Genomic DNA, 18,599 nt, shown 5'->3' with positions numbered 1-18,599 from the left:
GGCAAGACTATTAGAAAAGACTCAGTTCTGTGCATTTAATTATTTATGCTCTTGTTTTACAGCAGGTGGATTTAAATGTACTTTAAGATTTTAAAGAGACTGATGGTCAATCTCTCTGCATGGGGCAGCGTTAATCTATAGGTTTGAAAGTACAAATCAATTCAAAGCCCCCACATTTAGTAGTGTTGGCCGTGCCTCTGAGGGGTGTGTGGGTTCAACTCAATTCAATTACACCAACTCGGTTACAAACAAGTGTGACCCAGTGTTGTATAATTAGTCCCTCATTGCGTTAAGGACACTGGTGTCAGTCCAATCTGACAGTGTTCTTAAAAAGACACGCTGGCACATAAAGCATCAGAAGGTTTATACTAAAATGTACAAAGTACTTGTGCAGTAAATTTTTGTATGCTCAGGGTGTGAGCATTTGAGTATTGGATCAGCTTTGTATACACATGCATATGTTTCTAGTTAGATTTCTCACGTCAGAATAGTTGCAACAAATAGCTGTAAAATTAAGCTGTCAGAACACATTGGGATCATAGTGTATACTGTAGATTTGCATTTGCGTGTCTATGATTACCTCAGTCATTATTTTGTGTTGCAAGGTGTCAAACTAGTTTGTAGGCTTGGACCGGATGGCCATTCACTTGTTACATTTTTTGTGAGTCACCTTTTAAGGGGTCATCGATTATTAAGTTTATACAACAATGATTTCATCCATAAACAAGAACGTTTTATGCGGTTGGTTGTTTGCTTACACAACGAGCAAGTTTTTGATAACAACACCATGTAAACTACGTAAACAGGAATCTGTGATAGTGGTGACGTCATGCTGCGTTCAAGCTCGAGTGATTTCAGTGTTAAGTCAATGTGAGGATACGTTGACGTGCGTCTGAGGGTCTCACAGCACGAATGAGGCATTTAGCGCGGTAGACGTGATTTCGCCTCATTCGCGAGTCTAGTTGGCGGGAATTGAGCGTTGCTGTGGCAAACACGTGAGTTGAAAATTTTTTAACTTTGGCGGAAAAACGCACCGTGTTAACCAATCAGGAGCTTGCTCTAGTAGTGACGTGATTACAGGAAGTGAGCGGAGTCACAGAAGCCCCTCCCACTTTTCTGAAGGAGACAGGGCTATATAATAGGATTTGAGATAGATATAGTGGGAAAGGAGGGAGGTAATGTAGGATTAGAAATGTGTTTATTAATTTAAAAAATTTTTTTTTATGTGTGAATATATATGTCATTGAAAAGTAGAGAGTAGACATATTATCAGGTCCATATTCTGGAACAGAGGGGGCGGTAATGCTCCATTAAGCTGGTTGCCAACCGCCGGTAAAAAAGAAAGAAGAAGAAGAAGCCCCTTCCATGACGCGAATTTCCAGGTGAATGTCTCGATGACTAGAATTTCACGAGTAAACTCAAACTGTTCAAGAGGCAAAGTAGGCACGGTACACGTGAATTTGATGCCTCAAACGCGGCTGGTGTGAACCCACGGTAACGGGTATTAGTGTTGGACGATATGCCCTATTTTCAGATCGTCCTATCGTCAGCCTGTGAGATCGGCAATACACAATATTATCGGGGGGCAGGGCAGTAGTTTACTCATTTTTTATTTGTTCATTTTTTACTCATTATAACAAGTCACTTGATGGGTGGACAAAAAAACAAGAGCAACACCGTCATGACCACAACCTTTTTAAAACTGATGCCATTAATGCGAGCGCGTCATTAAAACCCTATCATGATTACTTAATAACTGTAAAAACATGCATCTGCGCACGCACACACACGTGCGCGCACATACAAACAATTCAATGCATTTGTTTAGTGCTGTTGCAGAAGACTACACGTGTCAAGCAGTGATGCTCTCAGATGTGCCTTTTTAAACGCATCGATCCAGCGGAACGCGATTATATATTAAACACGAGGGATGTGTTGCTACAACTCATTGAAATGCATATCATAAACAGGATTAATACCTAGTGATCTGACTTCGGACAGAGCGCAGCAGGAATTCTCTGTTTACAAGCTCTCCGAGTAAAGTGAAGCCCACAAACCCTCATGTGAGGAAAAGCATGCATTGTAGGTGTTAATATAAAACTATGATGATAATAATAATAACCATTCGCCAACTATCGTCATGACTATCGCCATGAAAGCCTGCCATTGGCGATATGTCTGAAGATCGTCGATACACGATACAATCGTCTATCGGCACAACCCTAACGGGTATGCATTATTTTTTGATAAACACACACCTAAAGTGTCAAATGTCTTAAAAATACACATCAGAGAGCAAAATCTGTGGTAATCGTGGTATAAGCAAAATAATTGACTCCAGTGTTTTGAATTATTTGAAAATAATGCACACCCGCGGTGTATTACTCTGTATTCAATGGCCCGTCGTTAATTATTCCTTGCGCAGAAAATGCGTATGTGCGCAGGCTTGTAGTGCTTCTTTACAAGGTTACATCGCCATCTACTGGCCTGCCATACGTAATGCAGTCTTTTTAGTCATCTTTGCGTGTAATCCATGTAAACGCGCATCGTTTTGACAGCGTTGTCGTGTATGTGAAATTTTAATGTGTGTAATATTGTATGTGAAAAACCTATGTTGTGTAAACATTGCCTAAATCTTGCACCTTCAATTAAAGCTTCATTATAACCACTTAAAAATTCAATTAGAGCTACATAGCTAATGTTTTCATTGCATATTGGTGTTCTGAGCCAGTTTGAACTTCCATGTTTCCTGTTACTGTTCTCAAGGGAAACTGTGAATAATCCCTATAATTACAACCCATTTTCTACTTTCCACTGGCAGGCGTATGTTCAATTACATTCCATTAATGCCCTAATAAAAGTGTCTATTAATATAAGACCACCTAGACAGAGGAAGGAGTGGATGATAATGGTCCATCCGCTGCTGTCTCGCTTGCCACCTTTGTTGTTACTGTATGTGTTTCCTCTCTTGAGAACTGTTGGCATAGAATCTATGGAAACATCTTTACAGAAAATAGATGTGTGGCCTAAAGTGGAAATCAATAGAGCTGTATGGCACAGTTCCACAAAAATAGTAGCGCTGGAAGGGTATATGGTTTTCTTCAGTACAGTACTTCTATATCTATATATATTCTATGTATATTCTCAATATTTTCCACGTACATTAATAGAGATGGATATAATCTGTAAATAATATAAATCTGGTAAGTAATATGCTAAACTTGATCAGAGAACTATTTCATAAATGATAAATTGGATTAGCGCATAAGCAGGCTGGTGACAATGAACTGAAGGAAGGAAATGAACAGAGGTCAGGAACTCTTTTTCTTCAGCAGATGGTTTTCCATATTAGACTGACTGTCAAATAGACCATGTGTCATTTCCCTTTTGTAATGTTTATTCAATTCTAAAGGTATATAAATCTGCCTGTGTAACAGATTGTGTTTTATTATAAAATCAGCCAATCGATTAAAAGTGCGTTAAAATTATTTTTTTGTTATTATTGGGATGTCCCAAAGTGCGTTAAAACAGAAAATGCAAATGTGATAATTTTTTTCTTGTACTTTACATCAACAACAATTATACAAATAAAAAAGTGTTAAACTGCTTTGGTTAAAATTTTTTACAATAAATTACCATTGTCATTTTTTATCCATATAACAAATTTTTCTGCGATTACTCCAAACAGCATGACAAATATTTTTATATCATATTGATATTGTTTCGAGGAGGGGAGGAGATTCGCGGTTTTGATTAAAGAGCACCTATTTCATTGCTAAAAAACAACGTTAATTTGTGTATTTGGTATAATACAATGTGTTCGCGTATTTTATGGTTAAAAAATTATTATTATTTTCCACATTCCGTACATTTTTGTAGCTCCAGATTTTACTCTCTTCCTGAAACGCACATTTGAAAAGCTCTGTGTCCCCGATTGGTCAGCTAATCTGTAAGTTGTGATTGGCCTGAATACCTTTGACGTCAGCCGGAAATGTAATGATCCTTACCATGTTTAAAAGATTTGATCACAATGCAATGCTAACAGGAGTTAACTTACAGGCTGTGAGTCTAAAGCGGGAGGAATTATGATAATGTCGGTCTTGTCTACATCACCAATCCCATGAAGTAACTGTTGCCTACAATCCGTGTGTTTGTTGTAGTCCAAGAAAAGAGATGTAACCATAACTCATGTCATTGGTTACTTGGGTGTTTGTACATTTTGAATACCGTTGACTAATACATGCTTACACACAAAAGGACATTTAAAAATGTGAATCAGACAATAGGTGCTCTTTAAAGATTATGAGGGCACACAAACTTTAAAAAATAATGAAACTCACCTCACATATCCACAAGTCCTTCAAAATGTTTTTAATTTAAATTTCATGGCTCTCTTAAATTCAAATGCAAATTCTCTAGTTTTAAACATTGTTGAAATAATTTGGGATAACATAACATGTGAAAAAAAATGTTTTGGGATATTTTACTACAAAAATCTTGCAAATTGTGCCTTTAAACTGATTTTTTTTAAAGGGGACATATCATGAAAATCTTTTTTTCCTTGTTTAAGTGCTAAAATTGCTTCTATTTACCTAGAAAATGTGAAAAAGATCAACCCAGTAACTTAGTTTTGGTAAACCATTCTCTGCAAGCATATGAAAAAATAGGTAATTGAAATTTGGCTCCCCTTGTGATGTCAGAAGGGGATAATACCACCCCTTAATCTGCACTATTCAACCACGGCACTGCCATTTTGTGGAAACATAAGCTCATTTGAATTTAAAAGGACATACCCCAAAATGGCACAATTTGGCTCACATCTACAAAGTGGCAATTTTAACAAGCTATTATAAATTATATATATATGTTATTTTGAACTTAAACTTCACATACGTACTCTGGGGGCCACCACAGATTTATTTGACATCTTAAAAAAGTCTTGTGAAATGTTCCCTTTAAAGAGATATCCAGGGATTACTGATTAGTCAGAAACCGGATATTTAGTCAGTTTTCCTGCTTAAAATGCCTTAAGCAGGTGTTTTGTAAGCTGAGCATCAGGTATGCCTGGCCTTAGGGTGGGGCGTAGTCATTGCTGAGGTCTCGATTAAGGGCGATGACCTTGTCATGCCTTGAATGACCAGAAAAAGGCGATTTAATTGTTGCCCAAAGGGCTTGGTAAAGATTTGAAGGATTTAACTCCCTACAACAGTCAGCACTTCACAATGTACAGTAGTCTTGATTATATTTATGAGAAAGGCTGAAGTTTTGCTGAATTGTTTTTTCTTAATGCATACAAAGCAAGTCATCTTGTATGACTGGAACATTGTGATAAGATTTAGTGATTAGACTGCAGGTGGCTGGCTGTGATCTAACTTGCCATGCATGTGAATTTTGTAGTTATGCTTTTGTTTATAATGCTGACACATTGTATGTGTCTGTGGGCCATTTACCCGCATGACAAGTGTGATTTCACTTAAAGACAAGTTTTTTTGATTCTTCTATTCTCTGTTTCCTGTTTATGAACCCAAAAGACTATGATGACTATGTTTCAAAAAGCAACATACCATACTTCCATTTCTTATAGCAGACAGTATAGTTTATTTTAAGGATAATTTCGGACATACTTGGTAAATTCAAATTGTGGTTGTATGCTACAATGATGCAAAATAATGTGAGATCATGTTTTTTTGTGTGACAATACAGCACATTCTGTTGCTTTTTACTACACTGGCCCGAGTTTGAACCCAGTCTGTTGTGTTGCAATAAAACTATTAGAGACATCATTCATTTATATTTATTAACTGAACTCCAAGTATAATTTTTGCTGCCCTAGGCCTAAAGAAAAGGGCACAATGCTACTTTAACATTGCTTAAATAAGGGTGAAATGTCACAGAAGGGTATGACAAGATCATAAGACTCACAACAAATGCTTTAAAATGTTATGCAGTGATGCTTTGCATAATATATATTTGGAGATGTGTTGTTAAGTAGCAGGGAACATTAAATATTAATATTTACAAGATCCACATGAGACACATGGGATATGATAAACATTTACGCCTCAGCAGCTTTATGATTACAAATTCATAAAATGCGCATATTTAAACATACCACGATGAGGGTCCATTCAGTTACGAATTGAAGGTGTTGCATTCATGTGTAGTGCATCAAATTGTTGAGAGCGTTATTGCTATGTGGTAAAAAAGTTTTATAGATTATAGTGGTATGAATAACTGGTCTCATGATTCAATTTGATTATGATTATTATGTCAACGATGCGATTCAGTGTTTACAAAACTATTTTTAGTTTACAAAAATTGACTTTATGGTACAGGGCCACTTGTGGTAAAAAAAACCTACCTCCTAGAGTCCCGCAGGGATGACATATTTTTGTAAGGCCAAACCGGAAGGCAAAAAAGCCCTTTTATTTTTCCCAAATAAATTTTGGAAAATGAATTATGCATTTTGAAGTGTAAATGCGTAAATGCATTTACCACAAATATGAAAAGCAAAATTTTGACTTCAAAGTTCATAAAAGTTGTGTTCTTTGTGGATCTATATAAACACGGCTCTTTTTGACAGCGTTGTCGTGTGTACGTGAATTTTTTTTATATACGCAAAATAAAGAATGTTTTTAATTTTTCACTACATAAAAGTAGCCTTAAAACCGTGCCGCCCATATCGCGTCATTCACATCGCCCCACGCGAGGACGCGTCTGATCGCGTCTTTGCATTGACTTTGTATGTAATCTACTCGCCCAAATCTTTCTTTTTTATATACACAAAATAAAGAATGTTTTTCATTGTTCCCTACATAAAAATAGCCTTAAACCCGACGTATCTGGCGTGTATGCGAACGTTTGCGCACGGTCAAACCGAAAGCATTGCAAAGCATAGCGGACCCTCACTTACGCGTAAACAATGGACCATACTTCAGCCTTTAGTTAACAGTGTAACTGTGAGTTCACACCAGAGGTAAGTTCAACGTTTTGCGCGAGTAGATTACATACAAAGTCAATGCAAAGACGCGATCAGACACATCCTCGCGTGGGGTGATGCAAATGTCGCGATATGGGCGGTGTGTTTGCCGCAAAAACACGCGCTATTCGCCTCAAACACGTCTTCTCCCAAGTTGAAAATATTGAACTCGAGCGAAAAATTCGTATGACACGAAGTTAAATCCCGGGAGCAACAGTGCGTTACTCGCTCCAGATTAATCAAGGGATTAAACTTCATTTCATGCTAATTTTCGCTCGATATGGGTGGCACTGTGGTGGCAGTGGTGCTGCTAAACAGTTTGCCGCGAAAACATGCGCTATTCGCCTCAAACCCATCTTCGCTCAAGTTCAGATATGGACGGCACGTTTGCCGTGAAAACACGCCGTATTCGCCTCAAATTTGCTTCGCCCCACACGAGGAAGCGTCTGATCGCGTCTTTGCGTTGACTTTGTATGTAATCTACTCGTGCAAATCGTTGAATTCACATCTGGTGTGAATCCACAGTTAGACAATTGTTTGCCAGAGACAACTGTCAATCATATAGTGCATTATGCAAAACATTTAATTCTGTTATTGACCAATCAGAATGAAGAATTCCATAGAGCCATGTAACAAAAATATAGATACCCCATCTGTCTTTATCCATTTCCTTCCCCAACTTTTCCCCTCCTCAGTCGCTTATATATGTATGATGTTTCTCATTGTCTATGCTTCTGGCCCCCTGTGGTGAAACTTTGAGAATCCATTCAAGGTTTTCATCTCTTGCAAATGACATTGACAGCCAGTGGTCTCACGTTCTTAATCTATCGTTCTGAAAAGTCCCTGCACCCACAATCCCGCTGGGACCTTATTAGAGGGGGCAGACAGACAGTATGCGCGAAACGCTAGGCAGAAGCAGCAGTGACCGCCTCCCCTCCTGCTCTGTGGCATCTGTGTTATGCATGCACACACACACACACACACACACACACACACACACACACACACACACGCACGCACATTCTTTTTGTCATGGTTCAGAGGTTTCAACATAACCCAGGTCTGTGTGCTGTGGCCTATGTCAGTCCCAAATCCCAGTCAAATAGACACTTCAGTGGGCTCACTGTCACAGCTTAAATGGTAAATGCCCGACCAGGACACAAAGTAATGCCCCACTAAATACCATTAAATATTCATGGAAGTATATCCTTTAAATTTTTTATAACAATGTTTAATTTTTGGACCATCAAAGTTAACTAGATTTTTACATTGGTGCTTGCCACCACATTGATTGGGTGTTGTGGAGGTTGCCATCAATGCCATAGTAACCACCTAGGGTACTCTAGGTGGTTACTGCGATGTTGCTATACAGCTGCTATGAAAGTCTAGGTTGTTACTGTTGTGTTTAGTTGCTAAGGTGTTTCTAAGGTATTTTAGATGGTAGCTATCATGTTGCTATGGAGAGGGTATTCAAGGTGGTTACTGTGGTGCTGCTAAATAGTTGCTACTGTAAGGCTGAATCCCAAACCGCCTACTTCCATACTATATAGTATGTAAAAAGCGCTACTTTGCGTAATATAGTATGGAAGTAGGCGGTTTGGGATTCAGCCAAATCATTTTTTGGGTTATTGTTGCGTTTAGTTGCTAAGGAGTTTTTAAAGAGTGGTTGCTATGGTATTTTAGGGGTTTTCTGTCATGTTGCTATGGAGTTGCTAGGGTGTTCTGTGTGGTTACTGTGGTGTTGCCACAGTTGCTTTGTATTTCTAGGTTATTATTGTTGTGTTTAGTTGCTAAAGTGTTTTTAAAGAGTGGTTGCTTATGGTACTTTAGGGTGATTGCTATCACGTTGCTATGGAGTTGCTAGGGTGCTCTGTGTTGTTATTGTGGTGTTGCCATACAGTTGGTTTAAATTTTTGAGTGATTGTTGTGTTCAGTTGCGAAGGTGTTTTTAATGAATGGTTGCTATGTTATTTAAGATAGTAGCTATCATGTTGCTATGGAGTTGCTAGGGTGTTCTAGGTGGTTACTGTGGTGCTGCTATAAAGTTGCTATTATACACATTTCTAGGTTATTGTTGTGTTTTGTTGCTAAGGAGTTTTTATTGAGTGGTTGTTATGGTATTTTAGGTGATTTTTGTCATGTTGCTATGGAGTTGCTAGGGTGTTCTGTGTTGTTATTGTGGTGTTGCCATACAGTTGCTTTGAATTTCTGGGTTATTGTTGTGTTCAGTTGCTAAGGTGTTTTAATGAAAGGTTGCTATGATATTTTTGGTGGTTGCTATCATGTTGCTATGGAGTTTCTAGGGTGTTCTAGGTGGTAACTGTCGTGCTGGTATACAATTGCTACTGTACGCATTACTGGGTTATTGTTGTGTTTAGTTGCTAAGGAGTTTTTAAGGAGTGGTTGCTGTAGTATTTTAGGTGGTTGTTATCATATTGCTATGGAGTTGCTAGGGTGTTGTAGGTGGTTACTGTGGTGCTGGTATACAGTTGCTACTGTACGCATTACTGGGTTATTGTTGTGTTTCGTTGCTAAGGAGTTTTTAAGGAGTGGTTGCTCTAGTTTTTTAGGTGGTTGTTATCATGTTGCTATGGAGTTGCTAGGGTGTTCTATGTGGTTACTTTGGTGCTGCTATACAGTTGCTGCTAAACACATTTCTGGGTTATTGTTGTGTTTAGTTGCTAAGGAGTTTTTAATGAGTGGGTGTTATGGTACAGTATTTTAGGTGATTTTTGCATACAGTTGCATTGAATTTCTGTGTTCATTTGCTAAGTTGTTTTTAAGGAGTAGTTGCTATGGTATTTTAGGTGGTAACAATCATGTTGCTATGGAGTTTCTAGGGTGTTCTAGGTGGTTACTGTGGTGCTGCTATAAGCTATATAGTTGCTAATGTACGCATTTCTGGGTTATTGTTGTGTTCAGTTGCTAAGGTGTTTTTAATGAATGGTTGCTATGGTATTTTGGCTGGTTGCTATCATGTTGCTATGGAGTTGCTAGGGTGTTCTAGGTCGTTACTGTGGTGCGGCTATACAGTTGCTACTGTACTATTTTCTGGGTTATTGTTGTGTTTAGTTGATAAGGAGTTTTAAGGAGTGGTTGCTATGGTACTTTTGGTGATTCGTGTCATGTTGCTATGGAGTAGCTAGGGTGTTCTGTTTTATTATTGTAGTGTTGCCATACAGTTTCTTTGAATTTCTGGGTTATTGTTGTGTTAAGTTGCTAAGGTGTTTTAAGGAGTGGTTGCTATGGCTTTTTAAATTAGGTGATAGCAATTATGTTCCTATGGAGGTTCTAGGGTGTTCTTTGTGGTTACTGTGGTGTTGCTATACGTTTGTGGGTTATTACTGTGGTGCTTAGTTTCTGTGGTTTCTCTTAGGAGTGGTTGCCAGGGTGTTGCTTGCTGGCCCATGTTAAAATAGCCCAACCTATGTTCCTATGATATTCAGATTTACAAAGTATCTGAATATCTTAAATGTCTATAAGGTTTTTCTTGATAAAATATAATCAATTTTGTTTTAATGTAGCGTTTGAAAGAAGAGTTAAATGTTTATTTGTATAAAAGTATATATTTTTTACATAGAAACATATTTTTAACAGTAAAAAAATGTCTGAACAGCCTGATCTTATTTCAATCTCTCTCAGCTATGAAGATGTATTATTCTTACAATATACACAATGGGTTGGTGTGATAACATTAGAATTCATTATCGAAAATAATTTCCCTTGCCACCAATCCTCCTATCAAACCATCTGTAAACTAACAAAGACTGTAGTCAGTAAGTAGGTTGGTCAGACAGCCGTTTGGTGTTCCTTTCATACAGCCTGACTGTGTAGTGGACCGTTGGGTTTGAAAGGCATCCCAGAGATGAAAATGCTAATGCAGACACTGCACATCTGACATCTCAAAGGACAGTCATACACAGTTTTTGGGCCATCAGCTGTTGATGTGCACACGTGTACTGCGGAGGAGCTGCATGCCTGTCATGTATCAGCATGTGTGCCCTTTGGATGCCTAACATGCCTGAAGTCTACAGACAATTAATCGTCTTCATATTGCATCTGGTAATTGATGTCACATTTCAGCTATGCCGGGGGAAAGTACAGGATGATGAGGATGGCTGCTATGTGCGGCCCTCCTCTGGGTTTTCTGTGGAAATGAGCTCATTAATACAAATCAGAGTTTGAGCGTTACTATGAGATTATCTCTGAGCAATATTGGAATAGGGAAGATAACGAAAGATGGAAACAAAGAGAGAGACCAAGACATAAAGTGCTATTCCCCATGATTTTTTTTAAAGATGTTAGCCTTAAGGATATCTATTAGCTAATGTGCTCAAAAGCATGGGCATTAATAACTTACAATCTCTCACTTCTGTTAGTATGGATCAACAATCTTTATGACATCATACTGCACTTCTAATCAGATTCCAGGCTGTGAGGTAAACTAAACACTATTGGCTCTTTGTAAAAGCGAGTGGGGCCATTCATTGTGTTAGCTTTTAGAGAAAGCTATCATGGTGGCCACCATGTTGAAATCACACGAGCAATATAAACAAATTAATAAACAAAAGCGTATGTGTCTGTGTGACATGACAAACTCTCCCTTTAAAGGTATAATTCACCCAAAAATGAAAATAATGTCATTATTGACTCATCCTCATGTCGTTCCAAACATGAAGACCTCCAAAAATACATTTTGGTCCAAAAAAAAAAAAAACGACTTTATTCAGCATTGTCTTCTCTTCCGCGTCTGTTGTGAAGCACATGGGTGAGACTAAAGTCATGTGACTGCAGTGACGCGGATGACGTACGACGCGGCTAACGTGTTATTTGGTGCGCCCCAGCTGTTTTTTTTTTGTGCGCCCTGGCTTCGTTTACAGTCTAAGGGAGACACACGCTGTAAGTTTGAAAAAAAAAAACTTCGCAAACATGTCTGAGGATAAAGGGCTCGTAGGTTGTTCGTGGTGGACCAATCACAGCACTTGCGGTCCGCGTAGAACTGGCGCGCTGTTAAATTTTTTGCGAGGTGCACGTCAGGCTACGCACAGGCTTCGGATAGCCTACGCCACTTACGCACGACTATCGGGTATAACACGTCATCCGCGTCACTGCAGTCACATGACTTTAGTCTCACACAGCACTTCACAACAGACGCGGAAGAGAAGACAATGCTGAATAAAGTCGTAATTTTTGGACCAAAATGTATTTTCAATGCTTCAACACATTCTAACTGACCCACTGATGTCACATGGGCTACTTTGATGATGTTTTAATACCTTTTGGACATGGACAGTATACCATACATAGATTTTCAATGAAGGGTCAACAAGCTTTCAGACTAAATCTAAAACATCTTAAACTGTGTTCCGAAGATGAACGGAGGTCTTACGAGTTTGGAACGACATGAGGGTGAGTCATTAATGACATTATTTTCATTTTTGGGTAAACACTCACTTTAAATCTTGATAGTCAACTGTGTGTTTATTAGGTCATGTGATTGGATTTGAGTGCTGAAACGAGAGAGCCCCCCTTCTCCCCAGACCAGTCTATATAAACAGTTAGTAGAAGGACTTCTGTCCTGATGTTCTAAAACACAACAAACAATTGTCCTGTTTTTGTTGGAAATACAAAAGGCATTTAATTGCCAGTGGGGTGCCATCAAGAGTCAATGTTAATAAAACAAATGGGATCCCATGTCACTGGATGGCCTGAGGGCATGCACATGACACCCGACGAGTGCCAGAGTGTGAGGTCATCATTCAACGCCGAGCTGAAGCTGGAATTGTATCTCCAGCACAGTTTGTGTGGCAATAAAGGGATTGTTGCTGTATTAGGCCGACATTTGTAATGGTTCATTAAGCACAAGACATCAGTAGTCTCTGGACTGTACTTCTCCCACATTGTATTTTCCTTTCAAACTCAACAACAATGACAGAAAGTGAAAATTGCGTGTGACATTATGTTTCTGCGCATTGATGTAAAAGGTGGTAGTCTTTGTTTTAGTTCAGAGACCTTCTTTTGGGTTTCGATCGAAAACACGACTTCAAAAGGTACAGCTGTGTTTACTTTTAAAGGTGTAGGTCGCATGTGAACTGTGGTTGCAGGCATTACTTTTATAGAAGTGCACTTTATTGTGAACTGAATATCCTTTCCCTGTCTGTATGATTTTGTTTGTTTGTAGTTGCATTCCATACACACCATCTGTATAGACGTATACACGGATGTGTTTGTTTTGGTCTTGTATTTTCATAGTCTTTTACCCTCTCTCTCAGTTACACCAGAGAAATTTCACTAGATTTCTGTTGTTTTTATAAAGGATGCTCTTAGTACATGACATAGATCTATTATTTGCATTACTTTGTGTGTTTGCATTGAGGGAAATGTTTATTAAAAGGATAGTTCACCCCAAAATTACCCCTTATCCTCAAGTTCCTCAAGTAGAAACCTGTGTACATTCCTTTGTGCTTCAGAACACGGAGAAAGATATTTTGAGCACTATTTACTTCCATAATATTTATTTCCTGCTATGGAAGTCAATGGTGCTTACAGTCTGATTACAAATATCTTCATTTATGTTCAGAGTTAATAATGACAGAATTTTCATTTTTAAACTAACTATCTCTTTAAAGTATTATTTATTAGGAAACTTTATTATTAGGTCAATATTTACATGCAAAAAATTATATGTGTAAATATATGATTAAATTATTTGGGTATTGGCTAAATGATTTTGACAATGAATGCTGTATTTTTATTATAATAATGTGTATTCAGCTAGTCAGTACTTCAAAATAATCCCCTACAGGAGACTTGGCTATTTTTCATCCTGAAGGGCTTTATTTTATGATAATGATCCACTGACTGTACATTTTCTCTTTTTTTAGTACCAGAGTCAAGTATTTCAGAGGGCTGTATAATAAAATAATATTGTGATATAAAACAGTCATAGTAAACACTCTGGTAATTGTGAATTGTTGTCGACTGGGACTTTTACACTGAGCTTGAGGTGTCCTGTTTCTTATCCCTGTGTTCACACAAATCAATGCCGCAGGGTCTGTCAATTCCCAGAATGCACTTAAACCTTTGACTCTTGGCCTCCCAGCATCCAATCAGTTTGTAACATCAATGACTCCTTTAAAAAAACCACGCAACTCGGGTCACAACGTTGTCAGTAATAGTTAGAGGCTCTTTACACTAACATCTGTTTGAGTAAACAGTTTTATTTTATAAATAGTTATGCTAGGAGCTGTACAGAAGATAAGGCATTGCGACATTATTTATTTGTAAACTTAAAAATTTGGTTGTTTGTTATAAATTGCATATTGTTGTTGCAGGTAGTGCTAAATTACATGTCAACATAGCTGGTTAACATAGATGAAGTTTTTTTAAATGACAAGAATGACTTGTGATGACTTGTGCGCAATCTGCACATATAAAAAGATATCTCGTGAACATATTGGCAGTGCAAACTGCAAAGACATATCTAAACTTCCAGCCCGACTAAGCCAGCAGAAAATTGTTTTTCAGCATGTATGCAGAAATGCTGTGATTTATCACATGTCTTGACTTCATGTATCGTAAGTTTGAAGTCTTTCTAGTTACATGCAAAAGTGAACTTATAGATTGACCTATTTTCCTGAGTAGTTTTAGTTTTCAATGGTGTAGGTAACTCTTAAAGGGACATTCTGCCATCATTTACTCATCCTAATATATTGTTAAACACATAATAAGATATTTTGAGAAATGATTAAAAGCACACAGTTGACACAGGTACCCTTTGACTGTCATAGTATTTGTTTTCCTACTATGGAAGTCAATGGGTACCGTCAACTGTGTGGTTACTAGGGATGTTAACAACTAATCGATATTCGATTAATTGTCAATAAGAATGAAATCGATAAAACTTAACAATTGTCAAATAAGCAAGTTCATGCACATGTGTTCGGCGCTTGCGCAAAACCCATACAGACGGTGAAAAAAAATGAAGGGAAGTTAAACTATCCATGATCACAACGATGCTCGATGCCAAACATACACCTGGGCTTTTTAACGTCATGCGAGACGAGTCTGGCTGCCAACGTAACGACATGGCATCCGCAGTGGATCTGACAGGGTCCGATACAGCAAATACGGTTAGGATACATTGTAAAACCTAACAGTTAACTTAACTTAAACCATTTAAGTAAACCAGTTGCATTAGACCATTTAAGTTTTAAAAGACATAAATTTAAGTACTGTGAACTTGAGTCATGTGCAATTATGCACTTATATTTACGTAGTGTGAACTTAAATATAAGTGCATAACTGCATATGACTCAATTTGTTTGAGTTCACAGTACTCAAATGTATGCGTTTTAAAACTAATGCAACCGGTTTACTGAAATGGTTTGAGTTGAGTTAACTTTTAGATTTTACAGTGTACTGAAAAGATTAGCATAGCAATGCTGCTAACGCTGCTATACGCTGGGAAGGAGACCAGAAGCCGTTTTTAACAGATTAAAATGTAATCTTAAATTCTGGCAAAAACTGTAAAATATATTGTAAAAAAAATCATTTTTGGGTAAACTATCCCTTTAACTGAATTATTCCATTTAGTGATTTCATTTTCGTTCTACAGAATTGAAAAGTACTTTGTTTGCACAACTTTGAGACACTATTTACAGCAGTAACGACTTTGAATAAGCTCTTTGAGACAGCCGTGTCAGATCGAAGTACTGTATTTGATTTATTTCTAGTAATTTTTAATTCTTTAAGGAGCCCGTCTGGGACATATCCATATATTTCCACTGCCTTCTGTGTCTATTTTTAGTAGGGTTGAAGTCATAAGCAAAAAGAGAAATATAAATATCCATACAAACTACTGCCAGATATGACAGCTGTGTGTTTATGTATCTGCACTTGTTAAATTCCCTGCCAGCATGGCCTACAGTCTGAACTTCTGTATTTATGCAAGACCTCAAACATGTATAGAAAGCCAGAAGGGACACAAATACATAACCTGAACATCTTTTTAAGATGCCATAAATATACAAAGTAGTGTTCAAAAACAGCTGTAATTTACAGAGATGGAAAATGTACCTCCTTATTGTATTTTTTCATAATACCTCTTTGGTTTTGCATTGGAGTTTGGGCGTTAGTAATAACATGTCAGTCTCTTATATTCCAGATGTTTCTAAAGAAAGTATTTTTATACGTTTTTCCTATTGGAATATGCCGGGTGGAGATGCACAGTGTCTGGTGGAAACTACGCCCAACAAACTCTCACATGTGTACACACAGCCAGAAACAACTAATGGTAACCCCCATATTCCCATAATGCAGGTGAAAGCATCACTTTTTAAATCATGAAGGAAAGCAGTCAATGTTTTCAATGAACAGTTACTCTTTCTTTATCCTCAGTGGCTGACAGTTTATACTTTGATCACCAAGTAAAAATATCTTTTTAAATGGCCATACAAGTATCTGTAAAAGTTGATCATGAAAGCCTTGTAGAGAAACCACAACATTTGTTTATGAGAAGGGAGTGGAGTGGTTGGAGCCGACATTGTGTGCGTCTGCGATTGTGCGCTCTCGATCTTCTGTTTATGAGTGTGTAGATACTCATTGTGCATCACTGTGAACGTCTTTGTGTGTCATTATGTGTGTTACGTGGCTCGCCTCTGACTCTGGATTGTTTGTGGCCTGCCCTCTTTCTGTGCGCTTCTCCAAGGGGAAAAGTCTTGGACGGAAGCCTACGCGGAGAGCCTGAAACCCAGCCGGTGGCATACCGACCCTGGCTCTTCAAGGCTCCAGTGTAGTTACATCAGCTTCAGAGGGAGCACAGTCTCCCAGTGTACCAGACAGACAGGCATGGCGCTGGGCATGTTTTGTGGCGTAGAGGATCTCTTGGCCTCTGGGAGTCAGATAGTTTGGACTTTGGCTGAACAGGTGTTGAGAAGATGCTACAGTGATGGGCTTGTGCCCTGTAGGAGATTCATGCAAACATGGTGCCATCTGGGAGATGTTTATGAGGTAGGAGATGAGATAAACATTTTAAATAGTTTGAATTTGGAGTATGACTGGTGATTATTGTAGCTTTGCCCCTATAGTTATGAATTATTGATGATATTTATTCTGTAGATTGACTATATTATACCACATTACCACATTAAAGAGATCGTATTTATAATGTACATATCTTCATTTTGTAAATTGTGTTGCAAGACACTAATCTTGATCATGTTTCGAACTAGTTTAACTGAACTAAATTTTTGTTGTTGTATTAAGAGCATGTCTGTTGACTTTAAATGGAAGGAGGATTTTTTTATTTAGTTATTCACAGCACATCTGCTCTATTCAGTGAATACTTTTATGTATAGATGTTTCGCTCTTGACTGAGGATGTTGATTCTTATTTTATTGTCGGGAATGCTGTGGTTTGTCTGCTGCCATTGTGTCCAATGAATGCTATATTCTAGTAACCTTAAACTGGATTCAGTCATTCATGACATCTAATGTATAATATATGCTGTCTGACAAAGACAGGTGTTGTTTTTTAGAGGTAAACTGACTGTATTTTAGCTACTTATTTATTTATTAACCATATGGACATTGCATGCATTACACTTTTTAACAGATTGACAGACAGATGATTCAGAAGATGCTGGGGAGTCTAAGAAAACCTGTTTCAATACTTTCAGGAATAAATAGTTAAAATATGTACCCTAGCTGTCACTGGAGCTGTACGCTTTTAAAAAGTACACATTTGTACCTAAAAGAGTACCTGTAAGAGTTTATACCAACTCGGAATCGTATGTGTACATATTGGTACTAAAGAGAGCTTATTAGTATCTCAGAGGTACATATTGGTACCAAATGTATCTGTACTCAATGGTACATAGGACCTTTATAAAGGGTACTGCCCCAGTGACAGCTGGGGTATATATTTTGACCCTTTTTCCAACAGTGAATCAGGCTCATAAAGTTTAAATAATACATTATAAAACTTAAACAAGAAAGTAAAAATGTTGGCCATAAAAATTATTGGGTTCTGTATTTCTCCTAATTCACTTTATAGAGAGTCACTGCACAGTTGAGTGATATTTATATTTCCAGACAGATCTTCTCTCCAGATGTTTGTTCTTTGCAGTAGTATAGTATCTTTAGAGCTGGTTGGTCTCTGAGTCATTGCATCCTTTTGATTTTCTTGTGACTCATTCATGGGACACAATGTTTGTATAAGAATACAGAATCACAGTCAATTTTAAACATGTACAATAATACCAAGTATTCTATATATATTTCATATGCCTATTTATGTCTTTTTTCCTGTACTTATGAACTTATTGTAAAGCTGCTTTACAATAGTGCACAATTGTTAAAAGCTTTACAATTTAAAGGAACCATATAGGATTGTGGCCAAAACTGGTATTGCAATCACAAAACTTGTGGCTAAAACTGGTACTGCAATCACACAACTGGTGGCCAATACACAACATGATAAACATCAGTTGAGGGCTGCAACTCCACTTTTTAAATGACAATATCCTGGCCAGACCACTGTTGTCAGTGATACAAGTATTTGAAATGAACATGATTTCTTAATGTGTAGTGACATATCAGGGCCATTTTATGATTAATTG

General features: G+C 37.7%; 1 protein-coding gene across 1 annotated transcript in view; it reads left to right on the top strand.

The window, feature by feature from the left end:
* The first annotated feature begins 16,694 nt into the window (after nt 1-16,694).
* frmd4ba (FERM domain containing 4Ba) overlaps nt 16,695-18,599 on the top strand; it is a 49,883-nt gene continuing 47,978 nt past the window's right edge. Inside the window, exon 1 of the mRNA XM_073870402.1 lies at nt 16,695-16,990. Within this exon, the coding sequence (XP_073726503.1) occupies nt 16,829-16,990 (162 nt within the window). The 5' untranslated portion in view covers nt 16,695-16,828. The remainder of the gene's footprint in view (nt 16,991-18,599) is intronic.

Source organism: Misgurnus anguillicaudatus, chromosome 8, assembly GCF_027580225.2.
Source record: "Misgurnus anguillicaudatus chromosome 8, ASM2758022v2, whole genome shotgun sequence".
In the NCBI taxonomy this organism is placed as follows: domain Eukaryota; kingdom Metazoa; phylum Chordata; class Actinopteri; order Cypriniformes; family Cobitidae; genus Misgurnus; species Misgurnus anguillicaudatus.
Note: the sequence above shows the minus strand (reverse complement) of the source record. Positions and strands in the feature narration are given on the sequence as shown.